At 38.1% G+C, this 20,066-nt stretch overlaps 1 protein-coding gene across 1 annotated transcript in view; it reads left to right on the top strand.

The window, feature by feature from the left end:
* ppp1r37 (protein phosphatase 1, regulatory subunit 37) overlaps positions 1–20,066 on the top strand; it is a 49,148-nt gene that overhangs the window by 2,340 nt on the left and 26,742 nt on the right. Inside the window, exon 2 of the mRNA XM_085370043.1 lies at positions 19,436–19,533. Coding sequence (XP_085226169.1) covers positions 19,436–19,533 — 98 coding nt within the window. The remainder of the gene's footprint in view (positions 1–19,435; positions 19,534–20,066) is intronic.

Here is a 20,066-nt window from a genome sequence, read left to right as displayed (position 1 = left end):
TGAAAACATGTTTAGGGAAGCTAATGAAGGACACGACGCCACCTATTGCACCACCTTTAAATATTTTAGTGTTGAAAGTTACAAGGAAATATGTTTTCGCTTTTTATTGTCCATATGTGATATGGATATACAATGTAATATACAATAATTGTAATGTTATGCTCATTTATTTTAACTGAAGTACTCGTTTCAATTTATTGCTGTTAACTATTCCAGTATTACCAGGTCTAATTTGCAGTCTAGTTCTTTTTATACATATTTGTACAGTGCAGGTTTTTTTTTTCCTCTTTTCATTTAAAAAAAATTCTATCATGAACTAACCATGACTCACACACTTTTTCATCTGCTGTGGACAAAGGATGCCGTTTAATAAACAGACCTACAAGCTGGTGTTTGCTCCCAGCACTGATGGCATTTGGCATAGTTACACAGGTGACTGCCTCCTGAGAAGATGACAAATTGTGTTAAGCTTACTACTAGCCTTACGATCTCAGTTTGTTTGTGCCATATTCACATACACTTAAAGGCTAAGCTGGTGACTATCCTATTTATTTTTCCCTGCAAAAATGTAGGCCAGACCAAGCAACGGTTGGTGATCCGAGAAGGGAGGGGGGGGGGGGGGGTAACAAAAGCAGAAAAACAGGAAGCTTACTGAGCACAAACATTACTGTCTCGTATTCAGCTGTATTTTAATTGTTTTATTAACACCCCGGTTGCAATTTATCAGGAAGCCACCCAGAAAGTCAGTTTTCTATCACAACATTCATGTCCCAGTGTTACCATTGATTTGATCAGTTTAAAACAATTTGCAGATTTCTTGCACCCATTTCCATGACAGGTTTAATTTAGATGTGTTGATATTTTTTTTAAGATAATTTCTTTCTTTTTCCTCCTTTTTGCCAGGCAATCGTGCTGATTGTTAACTGGTCATGGATATCTTATGCTGGACTCCATCAGGGCAAGGTCTCACCCAGTTAGCCAAGTTTTTTGTACCTTGATGAAAGATACAATGCACAGTAAAGTATCTAGATCACTCTAGTGTGGGGTTGACTTTTTATCAAAGACAGTTATCATGTACTTTAGGTAGGTTCCAAAGGTCCAGCTGATTGTGCTTTTGATTTAGACATGGACAAGCACTCGAGGTTAGTGAAGACCTGTTGGAAGTGATTGGACTGAAGAGTTGGAGCAGTGGACTCTTAAACAAAATGTGATAATCAGTGATAATGATAATTATCTTGTATATAATTGCTGTTGAAAAAGACTGAAAAATTGTTTAAGACTGTCACATGTGGATTTTATTATTTTCATTTTTCATACATGCCATATACAACAGCACGCATCAACCCGCACTTTTGGGAAGTTTAAATTTTAGTGTCACGTTTTATGACATTTGAAGGACATTTGAGCAGGATTGAGAAAGCACTCAGCAAAAAAATAATTAAAAATGAATCAATTCTCAGTGGCTTTCGTAGATATAAACCAAATTTTTGTGCTTTTAGTTTTTGTGAAGTTTCTGTACAGAAATGGTTTGTTTTTGTTAATTTTGTCCTGTTGTTTTAGCCATAGGGGGTATTATTTCATGCCAGCACATAAATTTGTCAATGTTGCAGTAGTTTAGTTAATATAAAGAGCAGTTTAAATTTATGAAAATGCTCCCTTAGACACGTTCTGCTGTCCCAGTGTGATATGAACTGTGGATGCATTATCCTGCTCAAGACCCACAGGGCACACTTTGAGGATTGTGGTTGTAAGTCAACTCACAAGATGACAAGCTTTTAGATCTGCCCATTTTCTTTGGTTGACGTGACAGACACTACTGCATAGTAATGTTGATGCTGGTAGTGATAGTGAACACCTGGTGATTTTGAAGAGTTACCGTGATGAGCACTCAGAAGGGTGCTGGACTAACTTTTACATTGGTTGCACTTATGTGCTTTTTCATTTATCTGCCATATGGTGTTAGTGCACCCCAGAAATATATTCTGTGTAACCGTTGGCCTTCTGTATTTTAGTGTTATGAAGAGGGTGCTGTAACACACTCTGATTTCATGGAGGAGATTTCTGTTCATTCTTCCAAAACTAATGAGAATTGACCATGTAATAACCTCCTAGCTACTCCCCACATGTAAAGGCTGAGATTATGTGTATGAGGCAGCAGCAGGAGCGACTTGTGGTTTACTGCTGAATGGTCTACATACTTGTGGTGTTCCCACACTACAAGTAACCTGACAACCCCCCTAATTTTATTTACACAACAGTGTATACGTATGGAGCTCTTACTGTGTGACAGCAGGAAATAACAAGAGTTAGGAAAGCAAATTCTAAAGGAAAAAATTTGCAGAATGTAATAACATAAAGTGCATGAAGGACATAAAAACTAAAAGATAGACTTTGAAATGTATCGTTGTTTCAGAAAAGGCAGGTAGTGAAATATGCCCAGCCAGACTAAATGATCTCCTTTTACTCATTGAACTGAAGCTGGGAGCAAATACAAGTAAATTACCAGAAAGGCACCCTCTTTAAATATTTTCACACTATTTTTCTTCGTTATTGCCAAAAAGCCTGCCAGTATTCAGTTTAATTAATATTTTTTTAAGCGTTAGTCCTGCTTCTCATATCTTCCTGAGGTATCTTATCTGAATGTCAACAAAGGCTCCTCAGGCACTGTTAGTAGCGTGCACAGTGTCACAATAGAGCCACTGTCCGCCCGGACCCTTCTACAGATCTAGTGTCAGGTTCACTGGGTTCCTGTCTTATTTCATCTGTCATAAAGATAAAAGTGAAATGAGCTCACAGAGCCTGGAGCTTCATCTGTAAGCAGTGAGAGTTACAGCTGTAAAAGCAGAGGGAAGGACATTTGAGGTTGGTGTTGAATATTACAAAAGGAACTGATATCTGGTTTACTACTGCCAGAAAGTAAACTTGTGAAAGGAGTGAACATCATGCAGTCAATGTGAAATGTGCTCTTGGGGTTCTCAGGGGCTGATGTCACTTTTCACTTTCTTGTGGCACTTCAGCTTTTAGAATTAACCCAAAAGGAGAAAAATAAGGAAAAAAAAAAGAATTAACCCAAAAGTATCGACATTCACCATTTAGAGCTAATGCTGTGATAGAGTGCTAAAATAGGGCTGTGTGTGACTCATATTTTCAATGAAGGCTTCCATGTCTTCAGTATTTTTTTATTTTATTTTTTATTTTTGTGTGTGCGATGATTCTCTTATTTTGCCACCTCTTTCCATTATGGCGACACACCTCCATCCTTCCCTCAAAGCCCAAAGTCACTTCCCGCCAGGCTGTGACTGGTCTATTTCAAGCCAAGACAGGAGAATAAAACTAAATGAGCTTCTTGGAAACACTTTGATTTCAAGGAGTTTGCTGAGGGACAGCAAAGCCGTGATGTTTTAAAAGTAAAATATAGTCATTATGAGTTTTAATGTAAACATGTCTACTCAGAAACTTCATTTTGTTGACAGTGTCTGAAACAAAATAAAGGAAGTTGTAAAATATATAATTATCATTTTGTTCTGAGTTGAGTAATATTCCTAGAACTGTTTTTTTCCCCCCCCCTTTTTGTCTTGCTCAGTTAAGACCCGAGGGATGTTTGTACTCTCCATTAAGGCCTGAGCAAATACTACATCATATCTTGAGATTTCTGAACTTCCCAGCATGATGCATAGCTTCCCCACCTTCCTCCATTTCTGCCTGTCTATTCTCTATTCTCTTTTTTGACTAGCTAGATTAGCTTAAGTGCAGGCGGCCTTTTCAGCAATGCATTGTGAACACAAAGCACTAGGTCACATTGGAAGCATATGGTCTAAGATGGTTCAGTCGCTGTGACTTGCGATATTACTAAACAAGTTCTAAATTTTAACTCTTACTATTACAGCACAACTGTAGAGGTACAGTTCTAGACTGGCTACCACAAGGGAAATTTGTAACAGCCTTATTATAATTCAGCTGTGAAATTAAGTTAAAGTTTGCTAATTGCAATACAGTCAATAAACAATGCAGGTAATGTACAATTGATTATCCTGGAAGCAATTAAACTCTTTAGCCTACGTGTTGTTCGGTGTCAGACCTAAGGCCCACTTGGCACCATATTATTAGAGGCTCTGTGACCCATGAAATGTTATTTGTTGTGGCTCTAGACCAAGTTACAAACTAATAAGCAGAGCTTTCAGTGTAGAGCATGAACAAAGGCTCTGGAAACCTGCAAGTTAGTTCAGTTTACATGAGCAGCAGAGCTGAAGTTTTAACAACTAAATTCTTTTTCTGATCCAAACGTAACACTTTGTAATAATTGGACTGTGTGATAACAGTGTTTTTATATCTTGTGATGTGCCAAATTTGTTTAGTTAGGTGTGCAGATGTACTTTTTCATTCTGTTGGAAGCAAATAGCTGTGAAAATTTAGGTGTTAAATCAGTCGAGTTGACATCATTAAATCTGGTTTATTAGGTGTCATTAACATCCAGTTTCTCATAAAATCGTAAGATACATAGTGAATTCAGGACTATTATTTGGAGAAAGAATAAATATTAATTAAAAAAACAACAAGGAACAGATTTAAAGCTGAAAATACTGGTTTAGCTTTTTAGCATGCATGAAAAGTCATTGCAGTTATTTTAAGATGCAAATTCAATAAATGAAAAATGAACAGCATCATTGCATAAATTGTTTGAAACCATTTAAATTCTATCAAATTCTACCAATTCTATCCTTGAAGCTTGTGCATGTGAATGCACATCTTGGACATTTGCGATGTTAGAATGACAACATGGATGCAGAATTTGCTATTCACATAAGAATTTGGTACGTTTACATATCAGCAGAACGGACACCTTAATAAATCTATGTAACAACCACATTGGTTCAAAATTAATGCTTTTTTTCTGCAGTGGTTTTTTTTTTCAGCTCCCATTACACAGATCTTTATGTGTGATGTGATAAGACAACACCTGATAAAGTCAGCCCTTTAGGCTGTCTTTAGTTTGTACATTCATCTATTATGCATTTACTCTGTCTATGCTATGTAAGTGTGCTTGTCTGTGTTTGTTTTGTGCTAAATCCTGGCCTTTGACACTCTGCCAATCTGCACTGTGTCTTAAAGAAAAAAACAACAGATGAATGCTTATAAATGGCAGAAATGGCATACTGGTTCGAATGCTGTTGTTTTCTGATCCTCACTTTCCGTCCTCATCAAACAGGAATTCCTTGCCCTTCCCTCCCTAATGTCGTTTCTCTTAACACACGAGGAGGCTGGAATTGAAGTATTGCTTTCTCTGTCTGTACGCAAATGCACAAAATGCTGCCTCATAGAAAACTGGATCATACAACTGTCATTCCCTCATAACTGTCCATCTGGTTCAGCAGCTTTCTCTCTGGCAGGCTCAATCCTTTGTCATCTGGGTGTGAGTTTAGAATGGCTTCACTGTTTTGTTGTTGTTTTGTTTTTCTGGTGTCATACCGAAAAGATTAAGAGAAGGGCTGTTGATGGGCATGTATTGCTAAAGGCATGGAATCTGCATGTAGTGAAAGGTCAAAAATGAATTCCAAATTTGTTGTCTAGTATTAAAAGAGGATAACAAACATAAAATGATCATTGTGTTTCATTCTAATCCCTTTGTTTTGCCTTTCAGCACATGCTGCTCTCTCCAAAAAAGTCTGGCAGATTTAGTTTAATATACGTTTTTTTAATTTTTTAATTTTTCCATTTGGATCTCAGTGTTGAACAATATAATTCTATAAGATTTTTTTATATTCTGCTGTATTCTAGCAGCAGTTACAGAGTTGCATAGTCTGTAGTAATGTTCAAGAAATCCTAACACACTCAATGTCTTTGTTCTGCAGTGATGTGAAATGTGAGCTCAGGTATTGTGTGGGTTATTTGTGTTTTTCTTTTTAGGAATCCATTGCAGATTTTCCACAGAAAAGTCTTTGGCCAGGTGAAGTTAGAACCTGGGACAGAGCAGAACTCCAAATGACAAGTTCACAGAGAGAGCTGGTAAAGAAACGGTTATATAATGTGATAATTTCCAGAATAGGTGAACATGTATATCAGGCCTCTAGAGATTCAAGTATGTGGCACAATCAAAAAGTAAGAACACATACTTACTTAAAAAACAAACCGTGCACAACATTCCTGCAGTTTTTAGGTCACTCCCTAAAGGGCTGTTCTGACCATTCCTGCTGATGCACATTTGCAATGCATGGTGAGTCTCCTTGACTATGTCAAAACAGCAGCCTATGAAATAAACATTTATTTGGGCAAGAAGAAGAAGTTGTAGGGTATCAGATTGTGATGATTGTGACAAACAGCACAGTATTTTTCTTTGGTACAGCATTTGTGCAGTCTTCTTGGTGTCTGGGTTGTCTTCTGTAATGCTTCTATGTTGCAGGCTGGACAGGGCAGTCGCATTACACACTTACTATGTTTTTTTTTTGTTTTTTTTTTTTTAATGGGGATAGTACATGAACACAGACTAAAGGAAGTATTAACAGAAAAAGCAAACCAACAACGACAAAAAAAGAATAATCGACAGATTATAGGTCCTGATTGGTTTTGGTTATCTTGGATTACTTGCTCAGGCCTTGTTGCAGTGGCCACTTTCAACTATGTCCACTTTCATTGCACCGTATGTATATGATGGCACATCAGTTGTGGGCTAAGACCAGGTATGCTTGTATTGCATACTAATCTCAGTTCCAAAGTGAGTACACAGATTATAACTCACTCACTTTTTCTATCTGATCTTGTACTGGACCTTTAGTTTGCCTAAAAAGGGTTTGGGTGGAATTTTAAACCTTTGGGCTTGTCTGTTTTTTGTTTTTTTTGTGGTTTTTTTTGTAATTTAAGACACAGGCTCAGGTGTGAGTGTCAGACTTGTATCTCTTTTGTGCATGCATGATCACGGTCTCGTCATGCAGACTTGTGCAAGCAAACTGGAGGAGTGCCTCAGGCCGTGCCTTTTTGCCGCACCTCTGACGTACAAGGCAGCCAGTTGTCATGTGTGAATGACGCTACTACCACTGTCTACAACACAGCACTGTGAAATTGCAACCAATGGACCTGGAGAATTTGGGGGTGCTATTTTGAACATTGGCACTTGGACGTTAAGTAGGAACTGGCAGTATGTCTGTGTTCCTTAACATTTGCACCTATCCATTTTTATGTGGTGCAGAAATATGCAAACAGCAACATAACTGACTAACTATAAAGAACTCTCAGGCTTGAATTGATTTGGCCAATCAGAAAATAAATTATCCAAAGACTAGTGAAGGTGTTGGGCTTACACCTGAAATAATATGGATTTAATTCTCTGCACCGCCTGTTGGACATCTGGCTTCCATGTGTTCCACTCTCTGTCCAATCTTCTTTACTGGCACAGCTTTATTTTTAGCTGCTAGCTGGGAATAATTTCCTCTAACGCATGTAACCTGTCAACACTGGTTTCCCGGTTTTTACCTTTCGAATTTAGCTTAATAAATGCTGGCTAAGTAATCAACTCTAGATCTTTTCCAAAGATTTTTTATTTAGCCTTCCACCAAGAGAGGTAGTTCTAGGTTGTTGTAGGGTAGCAATGTCCACAATATAACAACAAGTCAGCAAAAAACAGAATAACCTTTGTTTTTTGATTAGTCATATTTTCTTTGTTACAAACATTCTCTGTAGAAACCAGATATGCATATAGGTGGTAGGTTTATCTTCAGTAGCTTGTCTTATACAGTTTTTGCTTTTTTCCATATCAAACCTAAAGCATTTCTTTATGCTGCTGTTGTGCTGAAGTTGCTGTGTCAGTCTTTGCAAGCAAAGCCAGTATGTGTAAACAAGTTAGACAGGTGAAATTCAACACACTATGTGGGTCAAAGGAGTTTCAGTGGAATCCTCTCTGTGTGCCAAATCTGCTGTGTCTCTGTCTCTGCAAACAGTGTTGTTTCTTCTTCTGCACACACGCAAACAATTGTCTTTTCCTGTTTCCTCTTTGCTGCTGGAGTTAGGCGAGAAAGCACAGTGTCTGTAGCCAATTTGTTTGTACTTTGTTTTACGTCAGATTGTTGGGAAGGCTGAGAATTGATGGATTTTGATGTGTATGATATTGGGCTGGACTTAAGTATCTTCTAAAAAATTTGCAGGCCTACTCAAAAGTTACAGATTATGTGCATGTTGCATTGGCTCTGAACCAACATTTTGTTAAAGAATGTGCAGTAAAGTCAATAATTGGATTACTTTGTATGATTGTTGCATTATGTTAGTCAGGACTTTCATACGACAGCTGCTTCTAAGTAGGTGAGAAAGCCTTTTAATTGTATTAAAAGATGATAATTACATGTGTGTGCAGGCACTCGAGGCTTGGCTTCAACATCAAGTGATTTTACACAGCTTCGCATGAAATTAGTAAGGTCTGTCCAAAAGCTTGAAGAATGGGACGGCCATTAATTACCCAGCTCATTTTACAACACCAAATGTCTGTAGGGCTTGTACAGTGGCTGTCCAGGTGTGAATACATGGGAAAGAAATTATCAGAGCTCTAAGTCTCACACTCATCACAGTCCTATGCAGCAGACGAGATGCATACAGCTGTAAGAGTGAAGTAGACTCTTCTTGTAATTGCGAGATGGCCAGTAAGAAACATGAACAATTTATCAGAGATTTGTTGATCAGACAGAAAATAAACTGCAAAAAAATGAGAGTTCTTAAATCTGGCTGATTTCTCTCTCGACCAGAGGTAGCTGTAATTGATAACATCATTTATTGTATTGGATGTTCCTTAAATAAGTGAACTATTCCTTTATCTGGTGTAACAAATAGCTTCTCACCTTGCCTTAGAAACACAGCTAAATTAAAAATTCTTGCTTTACGTCTTATATAATAGCATGCCATGTTCATGATAGTTATTCAGGTTGTTCATTTGTCCCAGTAAGAGTAGCTCAAACTAAGTCTGGTACTAAAGCCCACGCTCATATTGTGGGCTCTCTGTGGGTCGATCCGTTCTGACCTTTTGTGGGTGGTGGTAGAGGCTTTGACTGCAGCAATGTTATGTTGTGCAGCTACAAATGAGAATAGATCTCCTGTATTTTTAGATGCTGCATTTATTAATAATGATGTAATTTCTGTTTTCATACTTAAGTTGCAGGAAACTGACAAGTAACAGAAATTGGATGTGCACTAGATGTGACTTGGTGAAGAAAAATGTGTCTGGTTTGAGTTGTACAAGTTAAGGAGACTGGCGGGAAACCGAAGCAGCAGGATGCCTTTATTTTTTGTTTCACATGTTGCACAGTGTGGTCGGTAACAAACCACCAAACTGCGCTTGTGCAAACAGCTCTTTTTTTTTTTTTTTTTGGTCGTGCTCTTTTATACAGGGTCTGTTATGTGTACCTGTTCTTCAGGCCCTCATTTGAGTTTAAATATAGTAAAACCATTCATATGTAGGCCTGCCTTAAAGATTAACCTGGGTTGTCCTTGATTCCTGAGTTTTAAGTTTCCAGAAGAAGGGAGGTCATTTTCCGGTAGGCCTACATACAACTGGACTTCCTTTTGCAACCAGTTCAGTCATGCCTTGCTGGCCATTAGACAAAAATTCAAGCTTAAGGCACTTTTGCCTTGACTTAACTTTTCAGACACCGAAGGCCATCTTGTACACACGTCTCAAAAACAGTAGTCAGTAGGTTCTTTGTTTTCAGAAAAAAAGTTGCTTAAGGGCCACAAAAATACACTAAGTTAGCAACAATAACATGAGCTGAAATGAGCTGATTAGTATAGTGAGTGACATTAACAGTTACTACACATTTCCACATTAAAAATAAAGAAGAAAAGCAGACATATCAGAAAGCTAAAATTAAAAGCTGAATACCTACCCAGACAATATCAAAGTAGTTTAATGCTTTGCTACTTTGAAACTTGGGTAAATATACAAAAGAATAAATTATAGTTTAGATTGAAGCCAGCAGAGAAAAAGGCAGATTATGTAAACATTTTGTCGAGACACTCATATTTTCCACTTCATAACTCTCATGGAAATCAGTTAAAGTAATTAATAAGTTTTGCAAGTTTTGGAGTTGTGCAAGTCTAGATTGTAAAGAAATGTTTTCAGACTTAGAAATTAGGAAAATGTTTGACTTCATGCTAAAAACCTTTATAAGCAATCACAAAAAGAGTACTGGGGTAGTATCAATAAAATTCTCTTTATTTCTGGGAGACTTTCATGGTGTTGCACATGTAGTTTAAAAAAAAATACAAAAAAGATATTGCCAAGACTTGTGAAAAGGGCTTGTGAGTCTCTCTCATCAGTTCAAAGGCAGCTAAACTTTGTGCTTTGAATGTACTAGCATATTGACTGATAACCTGTACCAAGGAAACCCTTCCAATCACATGCTGGTTGAGGTTTCCGTTGCCTGAAGCTTGAAACGAAAGTTGCTAGATTTTTTTTAAACTGAGTTTAAAAGTAATGGATTTTTTGTAGTTGCATTAAATTGCAGTATACTGAGGGCAAAATAATTCCTTGTGCCTCAAGTATGTTATTTGAAGTGCCGGCTCTGGAAATTGTCTGCTCTTCCTTTGTTCTTTGTAGCTCCAAGACAGTTGAGGTGTGGAAGTGAAGTAGCAGGTTTTTGTTATTGAATAGTCCTCACATTCAGTGCCTGAGTGAAGAAGGCTTTGAATTCTTCTAAGTGGTGAACTCTCCCTCTAGAGAGTTCTGTGCCTGTACCTGTTGCAATTCTTCCAGTTGTTCAGGTTAAGCAATTGATTTATAATTTCCTGCAGTTTTTCTTATTCCAAGATACCCTGCTGGCTGTGCACTGTAGAATAGAAGTAACAGAGCAGAACTTATTCTGGTTACTTTGTACTAAAAAAAAGGCAGTTGTTGTAATCAAATGCAAACATTAACCTTACCTAAATACTGTGACATTTTCCTGTCAGTTTTTTTTTTTTTTAATTACTGACAAGCACAGTAGAACGGCTTGTCTGGATCACAGAAATCCCTGTTTACTCAAACAAATGTGTTGGAAGCCTGAGACAGGGCAAGTCTAGCACCAAGAGAAAGCAGGAGCAGACTAAACTGTCAACCTCAGCTGTCAATTAGCAGCAAAAAGCTTTTTTTTAAGCCTTCAGGTCTTGTTGACAGTGTCCTAATCTCCAAAATGCCAACCATGACACTTAACAGAGGGCCTGAATTTAGTGATTGAGACTATAATGACTTATTGGTTAGGCGAGTGGGGGGATAGGGATGTTGTACTCTGCTCTTCCACACTAGCTTAAGCATTCAGCTGTATTGCTTTGTCAAAACAGACAGTTTATTGAAAGACTTGGTAAAGATAAAGCTGAATTCCCTGTATATTTTTGGCGTACTGGTGTTGCACTTGGCTTTAACAGTGGTATGCCTTAAGAAGCCACATTATCATGAACTTATTTAACAAAAAAGGTCTTGGGATAAGCATCCGTGTGACGATTAGAAATAAAGAAAATAATTTGAGAGTGATGGCTTACATGTCATCTTGTAAACATAAGTGACCAAATTCTGTAGAGGATATATTTGGCTTTTCTTTGCTCCCACTTGATGTTGATGATGGTGTTCACCATGTTTAATAAGGAGTAAATCTCTACCCACAGTCTTGTCTTTTATAGCACAACATCTTTTTAATCATAAATCCTGCAGCTTTTAATTCACCTCTGTTGATATTAGTTAGTAACCTGGGTGCTTTTTTTCCCTTTGATTTTGCTCACAACCTTATCTATGGCAGCAATCAGTGATTAAGTGTGAGGGACGTGCTGCTTGATTGCTTGGTTGAGCAGATTTGCTAAGTCAGAGCAGAGATCATTTCTCTGTCTTGTCTTGAAACCTGAAATATCAAGGTAGCTAAATGTCTTTGCCCCTCATCTATCATCTTTGGAGCTGTTAGCTGCTGAGATAACCACCATTTCAGCAAGGGTTTAAACAGAATATTAGAATTCCCAGGATCTAGATAAATGCTGCATAGTAATTTTTTAATTTGTATTCAAGGTGGAAATGGATTGGAAATATTAGGAAACGGAGCAATGACATGCAGCAAAGGTCCAGCCAGTCGGGCGTTGAACTGGGAAATCAACACACGACTGCGCATACTTGATACAGTATGCACATTTAACAAAATGTTTTTTTTAAGGGTCAAAACAAGTTTGTGCTTGTCTATCTGTAATGTTCTTGCTTATCTAATGAAGTCCATTGCTCCCACACAGTATCGGGGAGCACTTGTTTTCACATGTTTTTCCTTATTTGTCTGCATTTTTGTTTTTGCTGTGTTTCTAGACACGGAGAGCATTTCTCTTATTGTTTGTGTGCTTTTCCTCTCGTGTGTGTGTTTTGTTCTTTGCCCACCATTAACTTCTGCATACCAGTAACTTTTAATTTGGTTTCTGACTATGTTGTTTGGAGCAGTCCTTCCCCTCCCTACTTCTTATTCCTGTGCACCTCCTCATCACCACTCCCTCCATACAAGTACCAGCAGCACTGGAGGGAGTGCTATAAAATAGAAGAAAAGACCAAGGCATGCAGAAACACAGGCAACAGCTGTAGCTCTGATACTGATGTCTCTTCTGCATTTGTCTCTTTGTGTTATTGCTTATGTATTTCCTTTTAAGTTTTTGTGTACTTTTCTTGTCTGTTTGCTTGTTTTTGAGGTGTTTGATGTAAATCTCCTTGCACAACTTTCTTTTTTATTTTGTACACTAGTGCTAAAATATCTCAATCTCTCTCATCCCTTCTCTGTCTCTAATAAATGTGTAAAAATACTATGTAGTGAGCATGAGACCCTCTCTACCCTCAGACCCCACCTTCCCTCAGGAAATGTTTACACACACTTGCTCCACTGCGACTCTGCACAATAACTCTTTTCCAAGGACACAGTGTTCATTGGAGTGCACATAATGTACTGTAGAACTTTACAAGACTGCTTTCTTACACAGTGGTGGAAGTGACATCCAGGAGGACTTAACAAATTCAGATCCAGATACTTTCCGTAGGTGAAGCACAAATGTAAACTAGAAAATGCATTTTCTGAAGAAACTGCAGTGTGAATGCTGATAACTGAATGTTTTGAGCTGAAATAAAATAATTGCTAAATTTAAGTAAAAAATGTTGAATGAGATGAAAAATAGATTCGTCGAATATCCAGATACAGCTTTACAGAAGTATCAAAATTTAGATGGAGTACTATTATGACTGAAGTGAAGACAGGACTGTAATGAAAGGGCATCCTCATCCAGTCATGGGCTCTAGTCAGTTTTTAACAGCAGTCTAGTGGAGAGTGTGGTTGGTGGCTATATTTTACAGCAGTAATTAGAATTAATTCTTTTTTTGAGGGCACATGACTTCAGCAGGACTGAAGCTCCCACCCCCATCTTAAAGGCCGACATTTAAGATGGCCAACTTGTCAACAAACTTGCACTTCTGAAGCCAGATGAGGGCTCTTTTCCTTGCTGCTTCAACAGTGATTCATATTTGTTGGACCCCTGAGAGCAGAGAAGGGGCTATTGTCTGTTGGGGCTGCAGTTCTTCATGAGCTGTCCAGGCTGGAACCAAAGCTAATGAAGGTTCCCACATAACTCCAGAGTTAACAGCTGTTGTAAATCGGAGTAAAATAATGTTTATTGTAACCAGCTAGGATAACCAGGATAACTTAATAAGCTTCAATTGTTTAGTCGGCGAATCATGTGCATCCATAGCTACATGACTTGTGATAATGCTGGTGAACACTGGCAGTTCAGCTTTTTGTTGTTTACTTCTTTTTTTTTTTTGTGTTTGTTTTCTTTTAACGTGACTGAAGAGACTACATAGTCAAAGAAATTGCTAGTTTTTGACCTTTATGGTTAACCGTTCAACCGTTTGCCAGTGGCCAATGATTATAAAACAAAATAATGTTAACAATTTACGTGATTTATGTTTTTTTTGTTTGGTTGTTTTTTTGTTTTGTTTTTTTATCGTCTGACACAGAGTACTTGAGCAGATTTGTGCTTTAGTGGACCAAGAATCATTTAACTACTTACACTGCTTTCATTGCATCTTTGACGCAAATTATTTATAATTACGCCATTTGATTTACTTAGGAATTACTAAAAATAATAACGCACTGACAATTCAACTTCTGTCATTTGGATTGGATTGTATGTCTGCTTTTGCATTCAAGTTGCAGGTGCTAAAAGTATATAGAATGGATGCTGAAATACTGCTGAAAAGACAGTTCATATACCCAGTAAATATAATTATGAGATGTGTAAAATAATATCTAAAAATATAAATACTAAGTAGTCTGAAAATTATAATAGCTCTTGGATGACAAACAAACTGATTAATGTGTCCTATTGGAAATGTTGTGCAAGTAATTCTGCATTAAAATTACACAAATCTCACGTCACCTGTCACTGGCCTTTCACAGTTCCCAGTAGTTCAATTCCTTGGAATTGTTAGTCTGCTTGCCTATCAAACCTGTTTATCGGTTCCACTTACATGACAATCAGCTGATTTCTGTATGTGTTGGAGAAGGTAAATAGTGGCACAGCCCACATCGTCCATATGGACATTAGTTTTATTTTTTTTACACAAAAGGGCACAGTGATAAAGTGCAAACTATATTGAGGACAGAAACAACCAGTTTATACTTACACCTACATAGACAGCATGTTAACACTAAGCTAGCCAAGAACCCAGAGTGATGTTAAAGCTGAATGAATGCCAACCTCAGCGCAGCATCCGGACTCTGATCTTTAACAGGTAACAAAGAGAGTGATGAGCAGTTCGTTTCTACTGCTTCATGTTTCTAAAGTCAAATCACTGTGGCGATGGCTGAAGACTCTTTGTGCTGGATTTCATCTTTGTGTTTTTGGCTTTGTGTTTTAGCTAAATATGAAGAGAAAGATCATGTGTGTGTCCTCATTAGGCTAGGGATTTGTGTTGGCGTGTGGGACGTGTGGTTTCTATTGTTAAATACTCCTGGTGCTTGAAGCCTTTCCGTCAGGTGTGATTAATACATTTGAGAGGGTGTAAGTTAAAGTGATGGGGGACATTGTGTGAGATGAAGGAGATTAGAAATGGAGCCAACAGTGAAGTGGACAAGTTCTCACCTTGGCAAGACAAATCAAAATGCTGACGGCAGCAAAAGTCAATAACACACACAGAGACAGACAGAACAGCCAGTGTGTTACAGCTTTGCTTTCTGCAGGGTAGATACACTGGTTGGAAAGAGAATGGATGTCATTGTTTTTCTGCCAATGTAATTTACTGTTGTGATCTTTCAAACCTCCTTCTATACACTCTGTTTTTCATCTCACGTTCTATTAGTAATTTTCTGTATTCTTCTGTCTTTTTTTTTTTTTTTTTTTTTTGGCGCATAAGTGCTTCACTTCATTTCTCTGCTGAGTCTCTCAGGCGGAACAGCGGGTTTGAATGCTGCCCAGTCATCTGACTGGAGTTAGCCCCCACAACCGTCTAGGATGGCAACGGTGGCTGACCCACACGCAGACCAAGAACAATACCTCCTTTTTGCTGACTTAAGTAGGGGAGTACTTAAAGGGGTTGCAATCTCTGATTCTCTCTTTCAAGAGAGTGCTCCCTAAGGCAGAAACACTAACAGCTCACATGAAAAAAGAATATTTTCTAAGTCTCCGTGTCTTAGACTTTATTATGTTCATTTTTTTTTGAGTCATGGAAAGTCTTGAGTTGTTCTGATGGATCAAAGCAGATTCAGCCATTTGTTAGTGTTTTGCACTTACTGACCAGTAGTTACAGCTTGCTAGTACTGGGTTAATTCTTGTGGCATAGATCAAAAGGAGGCTAAAAACATTCCACAAAGATTTTGTTCCAGATTGACATGAAAGCATTACACTTGCTGCAAATTTGTCATCTGCAAATCCATGATGTGAATCTCCCATTCAACCACATTTCAAAGGTGCTCTATTGGACTGAGAAATGGGGTCTGCAGAGGTCATTTGAGCACAACGTTGCCATTTTCAAGACAAGAGTTTGAGATGGTTTGAACTTTGTAACATGGTGCATTATCCTGGTGAAAGCAAATATTAGAAGATGGGTACACTATGATTAGAAATGAATGACATGGTCAGCAACAAAACTCAGACTAGGGCTGGGCCCTCCATACCTGCTTCATGCCCTGGAGGACGGGGCTGTGGCCCCCCCACACCCTCTAGCAGATCATTACATGAAGGAACCTTTTAAAAAACAAAAAACAAACGCGTCCATGCTCACAGGTGTACACACGGGTGATCACACCCACAAACTACACCCTTTTTGGCTCAAGGTGAGAAAAAAAAAAAAGAGAGAAAAAAAAAAAAAAAGACTAGGGCTGGGCTAGAGCAGGGCGATATGGCCAAAAATATTTATCACGATATATATTTGAAAATTTGCGATAACGATATAACCGACGATATAATTGATGCGAGACAAAATACAACTCCACAACATTACTAGCGCAAAAAGACAACCTTCCATTTATTTTCACTTAAACAAGAAGCTGGTTTTTATGTACATTAAAGCTTTATAAAAATGTAACAGTGCAAATGCAAATTCCTTGCTGAAAGTTTAACCAAAAGGCATTTCCAGTAGAAATGGGCTGACACATCCTGAGCATAACCATGTATAATATCCACTGAAGTTAAAAAGAGGTGCTTTGCAACATTAAACTGCAGTGTGCAGTACGTATTTTTCGGACCATAAGGTGCACAGGATTATAAGGCACATTAAGCGAAACAAAGCAGTCAGATAAATCAAACTTTATTAAACTCATTCTTCTTGCTTCCTCCACTTCTGTACCATTGATTCATTAATGTTGAATTCTCTGGCAGCTGCTCTATTCCCATGTTGTTGCAGTATATTAATGACTAACCTCGTATTGTGGATGGATTATCTCAGTTGTTCTCCTGACTGAAGTTTGGTCCATTTACAGCATCCTGTCATGCGATTGCATTTGTCTCTAACCATGAAGAACCTTCACGTTAACTTTTATAAGTGGAAAAGTGTTAGTGTTCGTCCTCCAGCTTCACTGTTTATGTTATGCTAACATAGCTGTGTCGCTAGCGATCACGTAGCACATCATTATATACCAGCTAGCCCAACTTCAGTAACCCTACAAACGTCACTGCTGTTTAGTTTCCTGTCTTCATTTATGTTGGAAGTGATAGCAGAGCTGTACGTTTGATTTTTTTCAGAAATCTCTCAGTCAGAACATGCAATATCATGCTTAGGTAACTAGCGAAACTAGCGAGCTAACTTCCGCTAGCTTCTTGCTAACTTCTAACTCCGTTAAATGTAATACATTTTGTTTTCATGGATGCCTGGAAGTTAAACTTCATAGTTACACCTGGTAAGGCAGCAATGCTGATCGTTTTATTAAAGATGAAAGAATTTAGACAGTTTTTAACTCTCAGTGATGCTGCAGTGTTCGTTTGACCTGAAGTATACGGAGTTTAGGTATACTTCAGGTATATACGGAGTTTAGGTATAATATGGCCCAGCCCTAGGCTGGGCCATATTATACCGTTCACGGTAATACCGGTATAATGTTAGGCAACGATAGGAAAATGAAATATCGCGATAGAATATGAGTAAAACGCGCATGCGCAGTGCCTTTGTTTTCATACGCACATGGCCGATTGTTGAGTGAAACAAATGAACCAGAATTGGTTTGTAAAAATGGTGCAACTTCAGTGATGTGGAACTGGTTTGGTGTTTGTCCGTCAGATACACGACAAAGCACATTTTTTTGCAGAACATGCAAGCGGCCGTCGTTATTGTCGTATTTGTCGGACTAAGATGCTCTTAAATCTGGGAGTAATCTGGGTCCTAAACTCCGTATACTTCAGGTCAAACGAACACTGCAGCATCACTGAGAGTTAAAAACTGTCTAAATTCTTTCATCTTTAATAAAACGATCAGCATTGCTGCCTTACCAGGTGTAACTATGAAGTTTAACTTCCAGGCATCCATGAAAACAAAATGTATTACATTTAACGGAGTTAGAAGTTAGCAAGAAGCTAGCGGAAGTTAGCTCGCTAGTTTCACTAGTTACTTAAGCATGATATTGCATGTTCTGACTGAGAGATTTCTGAAAAAATTCAAATGTACAGCTCTGCTATCACTTCCAACATAAATGAAGACAGGAAACTAAACAGCAGTGACGTTTGTAGGGTTACTGAAGTTGGGCTAGCTGGTATATAATGATGTGCTACGTGATCGCTAGCTACACAGCTATGTTAGCATAACATAAACAGTGAAGCTGGAGGACGAACACTAACACTTTTCCACTTATAAAAGTTAACGTGAAGGTTCCTCATGGTTAGAGACAAATGCAATTGCATGGCAGGATGCTGTAAACGGACCAAACTTCAGTCAGGAGAACAACTGAGATAATCCATCCACAATACGAGGTTAGTCATTAATATACTGCAACAACATGGGAATAGAGCAGCTGCCAGAGAATTCAACATTAATGAATCAATGGTACAAAAGTGGAGGAAGCAAGAAGAATGAGTTTAATAAAGTTTGATTTATCTGACTGCTTTGTTTCGCTTAATGTGCCTTATAATCCTGTGCACCTTATGGTCTGAAAAATACGTACTGCACACTGCAGTTTAATGTTGCAAAGCACCTCTTTTTAACTTCAGTGGATATTATACATGGTTATGCTCAGGATATGTCAGCCCATTTCTACTGGAAATGCCTTTTGGTTAAACTTTTAGCAAGGAATTTGCATTTGCACTGTTAAATTTTTATAAAGCTTTAATGTACATAAAAACCAGCTTCTTGTTTAAGTGAAAATAAATGGAAGGTTGTCTTTTTGCGCTAGTAATGTTGTGGAGTTGTATTTTGTCTCGCATCAATTATATTGTCAGTTATATCGTTATCGCAAATTTTCAAATATATATCGTGATAAATATTTTTGGCCATATCGCCCTGCTCTAACTCAGACTGTTGAATTTAAACAATGTTCCTTTGCTACTGCCACCAGCAGCAGCCTGAATTGTTAATTAATACAAAGCAGAATCTTAACTAGGTCGCCAGTGAGGTCTTCTGCAGCTGTAGCGCAGTTTTTCTTTGATATGTTGTGCATTCAGAGATACTTTTCTGCATACCGTGCTTGTAACAAGTTGTTATTTGAGTCACTGTGACATTCCTCTCAACTCAACAAAGCAGTCTGGCCAATCTCCTATGACATCAAAATGGCATTTTTGCCCAGAAAGCTGTGTGCATGAAATTCAATGTTGGACTTTTTTTTAAGCCTTCTAATATAAATGCTGACACTATGTCTGGAGAATCTTTTTTTTTTTTTTTTTTCGCCCCACAAACATGAGCCACATTCAGTGCAGTGAGTTTTCATTTTCAAGAACTATGTATGAAGAAACATACCAATAAAAGCGACCCTAACCTTTTTGACTGTATTCTGTTTTGCAGCTCAGAATGTGACGGTGGAGGAGATCCTCTCATCCTATAAACAAGCCTGTCAAAAACTCAACTGTAAACCTATACCCAAAGTGCTGAAACAGATACAGGTAAGGCTCAACATAATACAAACACACAGTTGACACACAACTGACAGATTAAGTCAGTGATGTTGCCAGCCCACTAGTGATAAAGTCTTTTTTTTTTTTTTTTTGTTTGTTTTAAAGACTGTATTGCACAAGCTTTGGATTTTTGTCTGTTGTTGGGGGAAAAAAAGTTATTTTTTAGTGACAAAGTTATAAAAATAATGCCACAGGAAGGGTGATAAATTACAAAGCCCTGTCCACCTTGAGACTTTTAGGGCTTAGAGGTTGAACATCCCCATTTCAGTCTCAGTCGATTTCAGTAGATCGACTGAGAGTGTTGTAACCGACTGAGCCTATGCCCATAGGGATAACGGCAATGTGACTAACCTGTGTGTGACGCAGGTCCTTTGTTTACTATGGTGTCTCTACATAAAGATATAGTTGCAGTGTATCAGCTAACCAGATGCGGTCTACTGTCTATGCAACATTAGGAACTTTCAAGCTCTCTGCTTATTTAGCTGTGTATCTATTCATTTTTCATAGAGGTGGTTTTAATA

The sequence above is a fragment of the Diplotaxodon limnothrissa genome, linkage group LG14, assembly GCF_057381915.1.
Source record: "Diplotaxodon limnothrissa isolate DT_005_m linkage group LG14, D_limnothrissa_male_GT1.1, whole genome shotgun sequence".
Classification (NCBI taxonomy): domain Eukaryota; kingdom Metazoa; phylum Chordata; class Actinopteri; order Cichliformes; family Cichlidae; genus Diplotaxodon; species Diplotaxodon limnothrissa.
The sequence above is the reverse complement of the archived record's forward strand: the minus strand, read 5'-3'. Positions and strand labels throughout refer to the sequence as shown.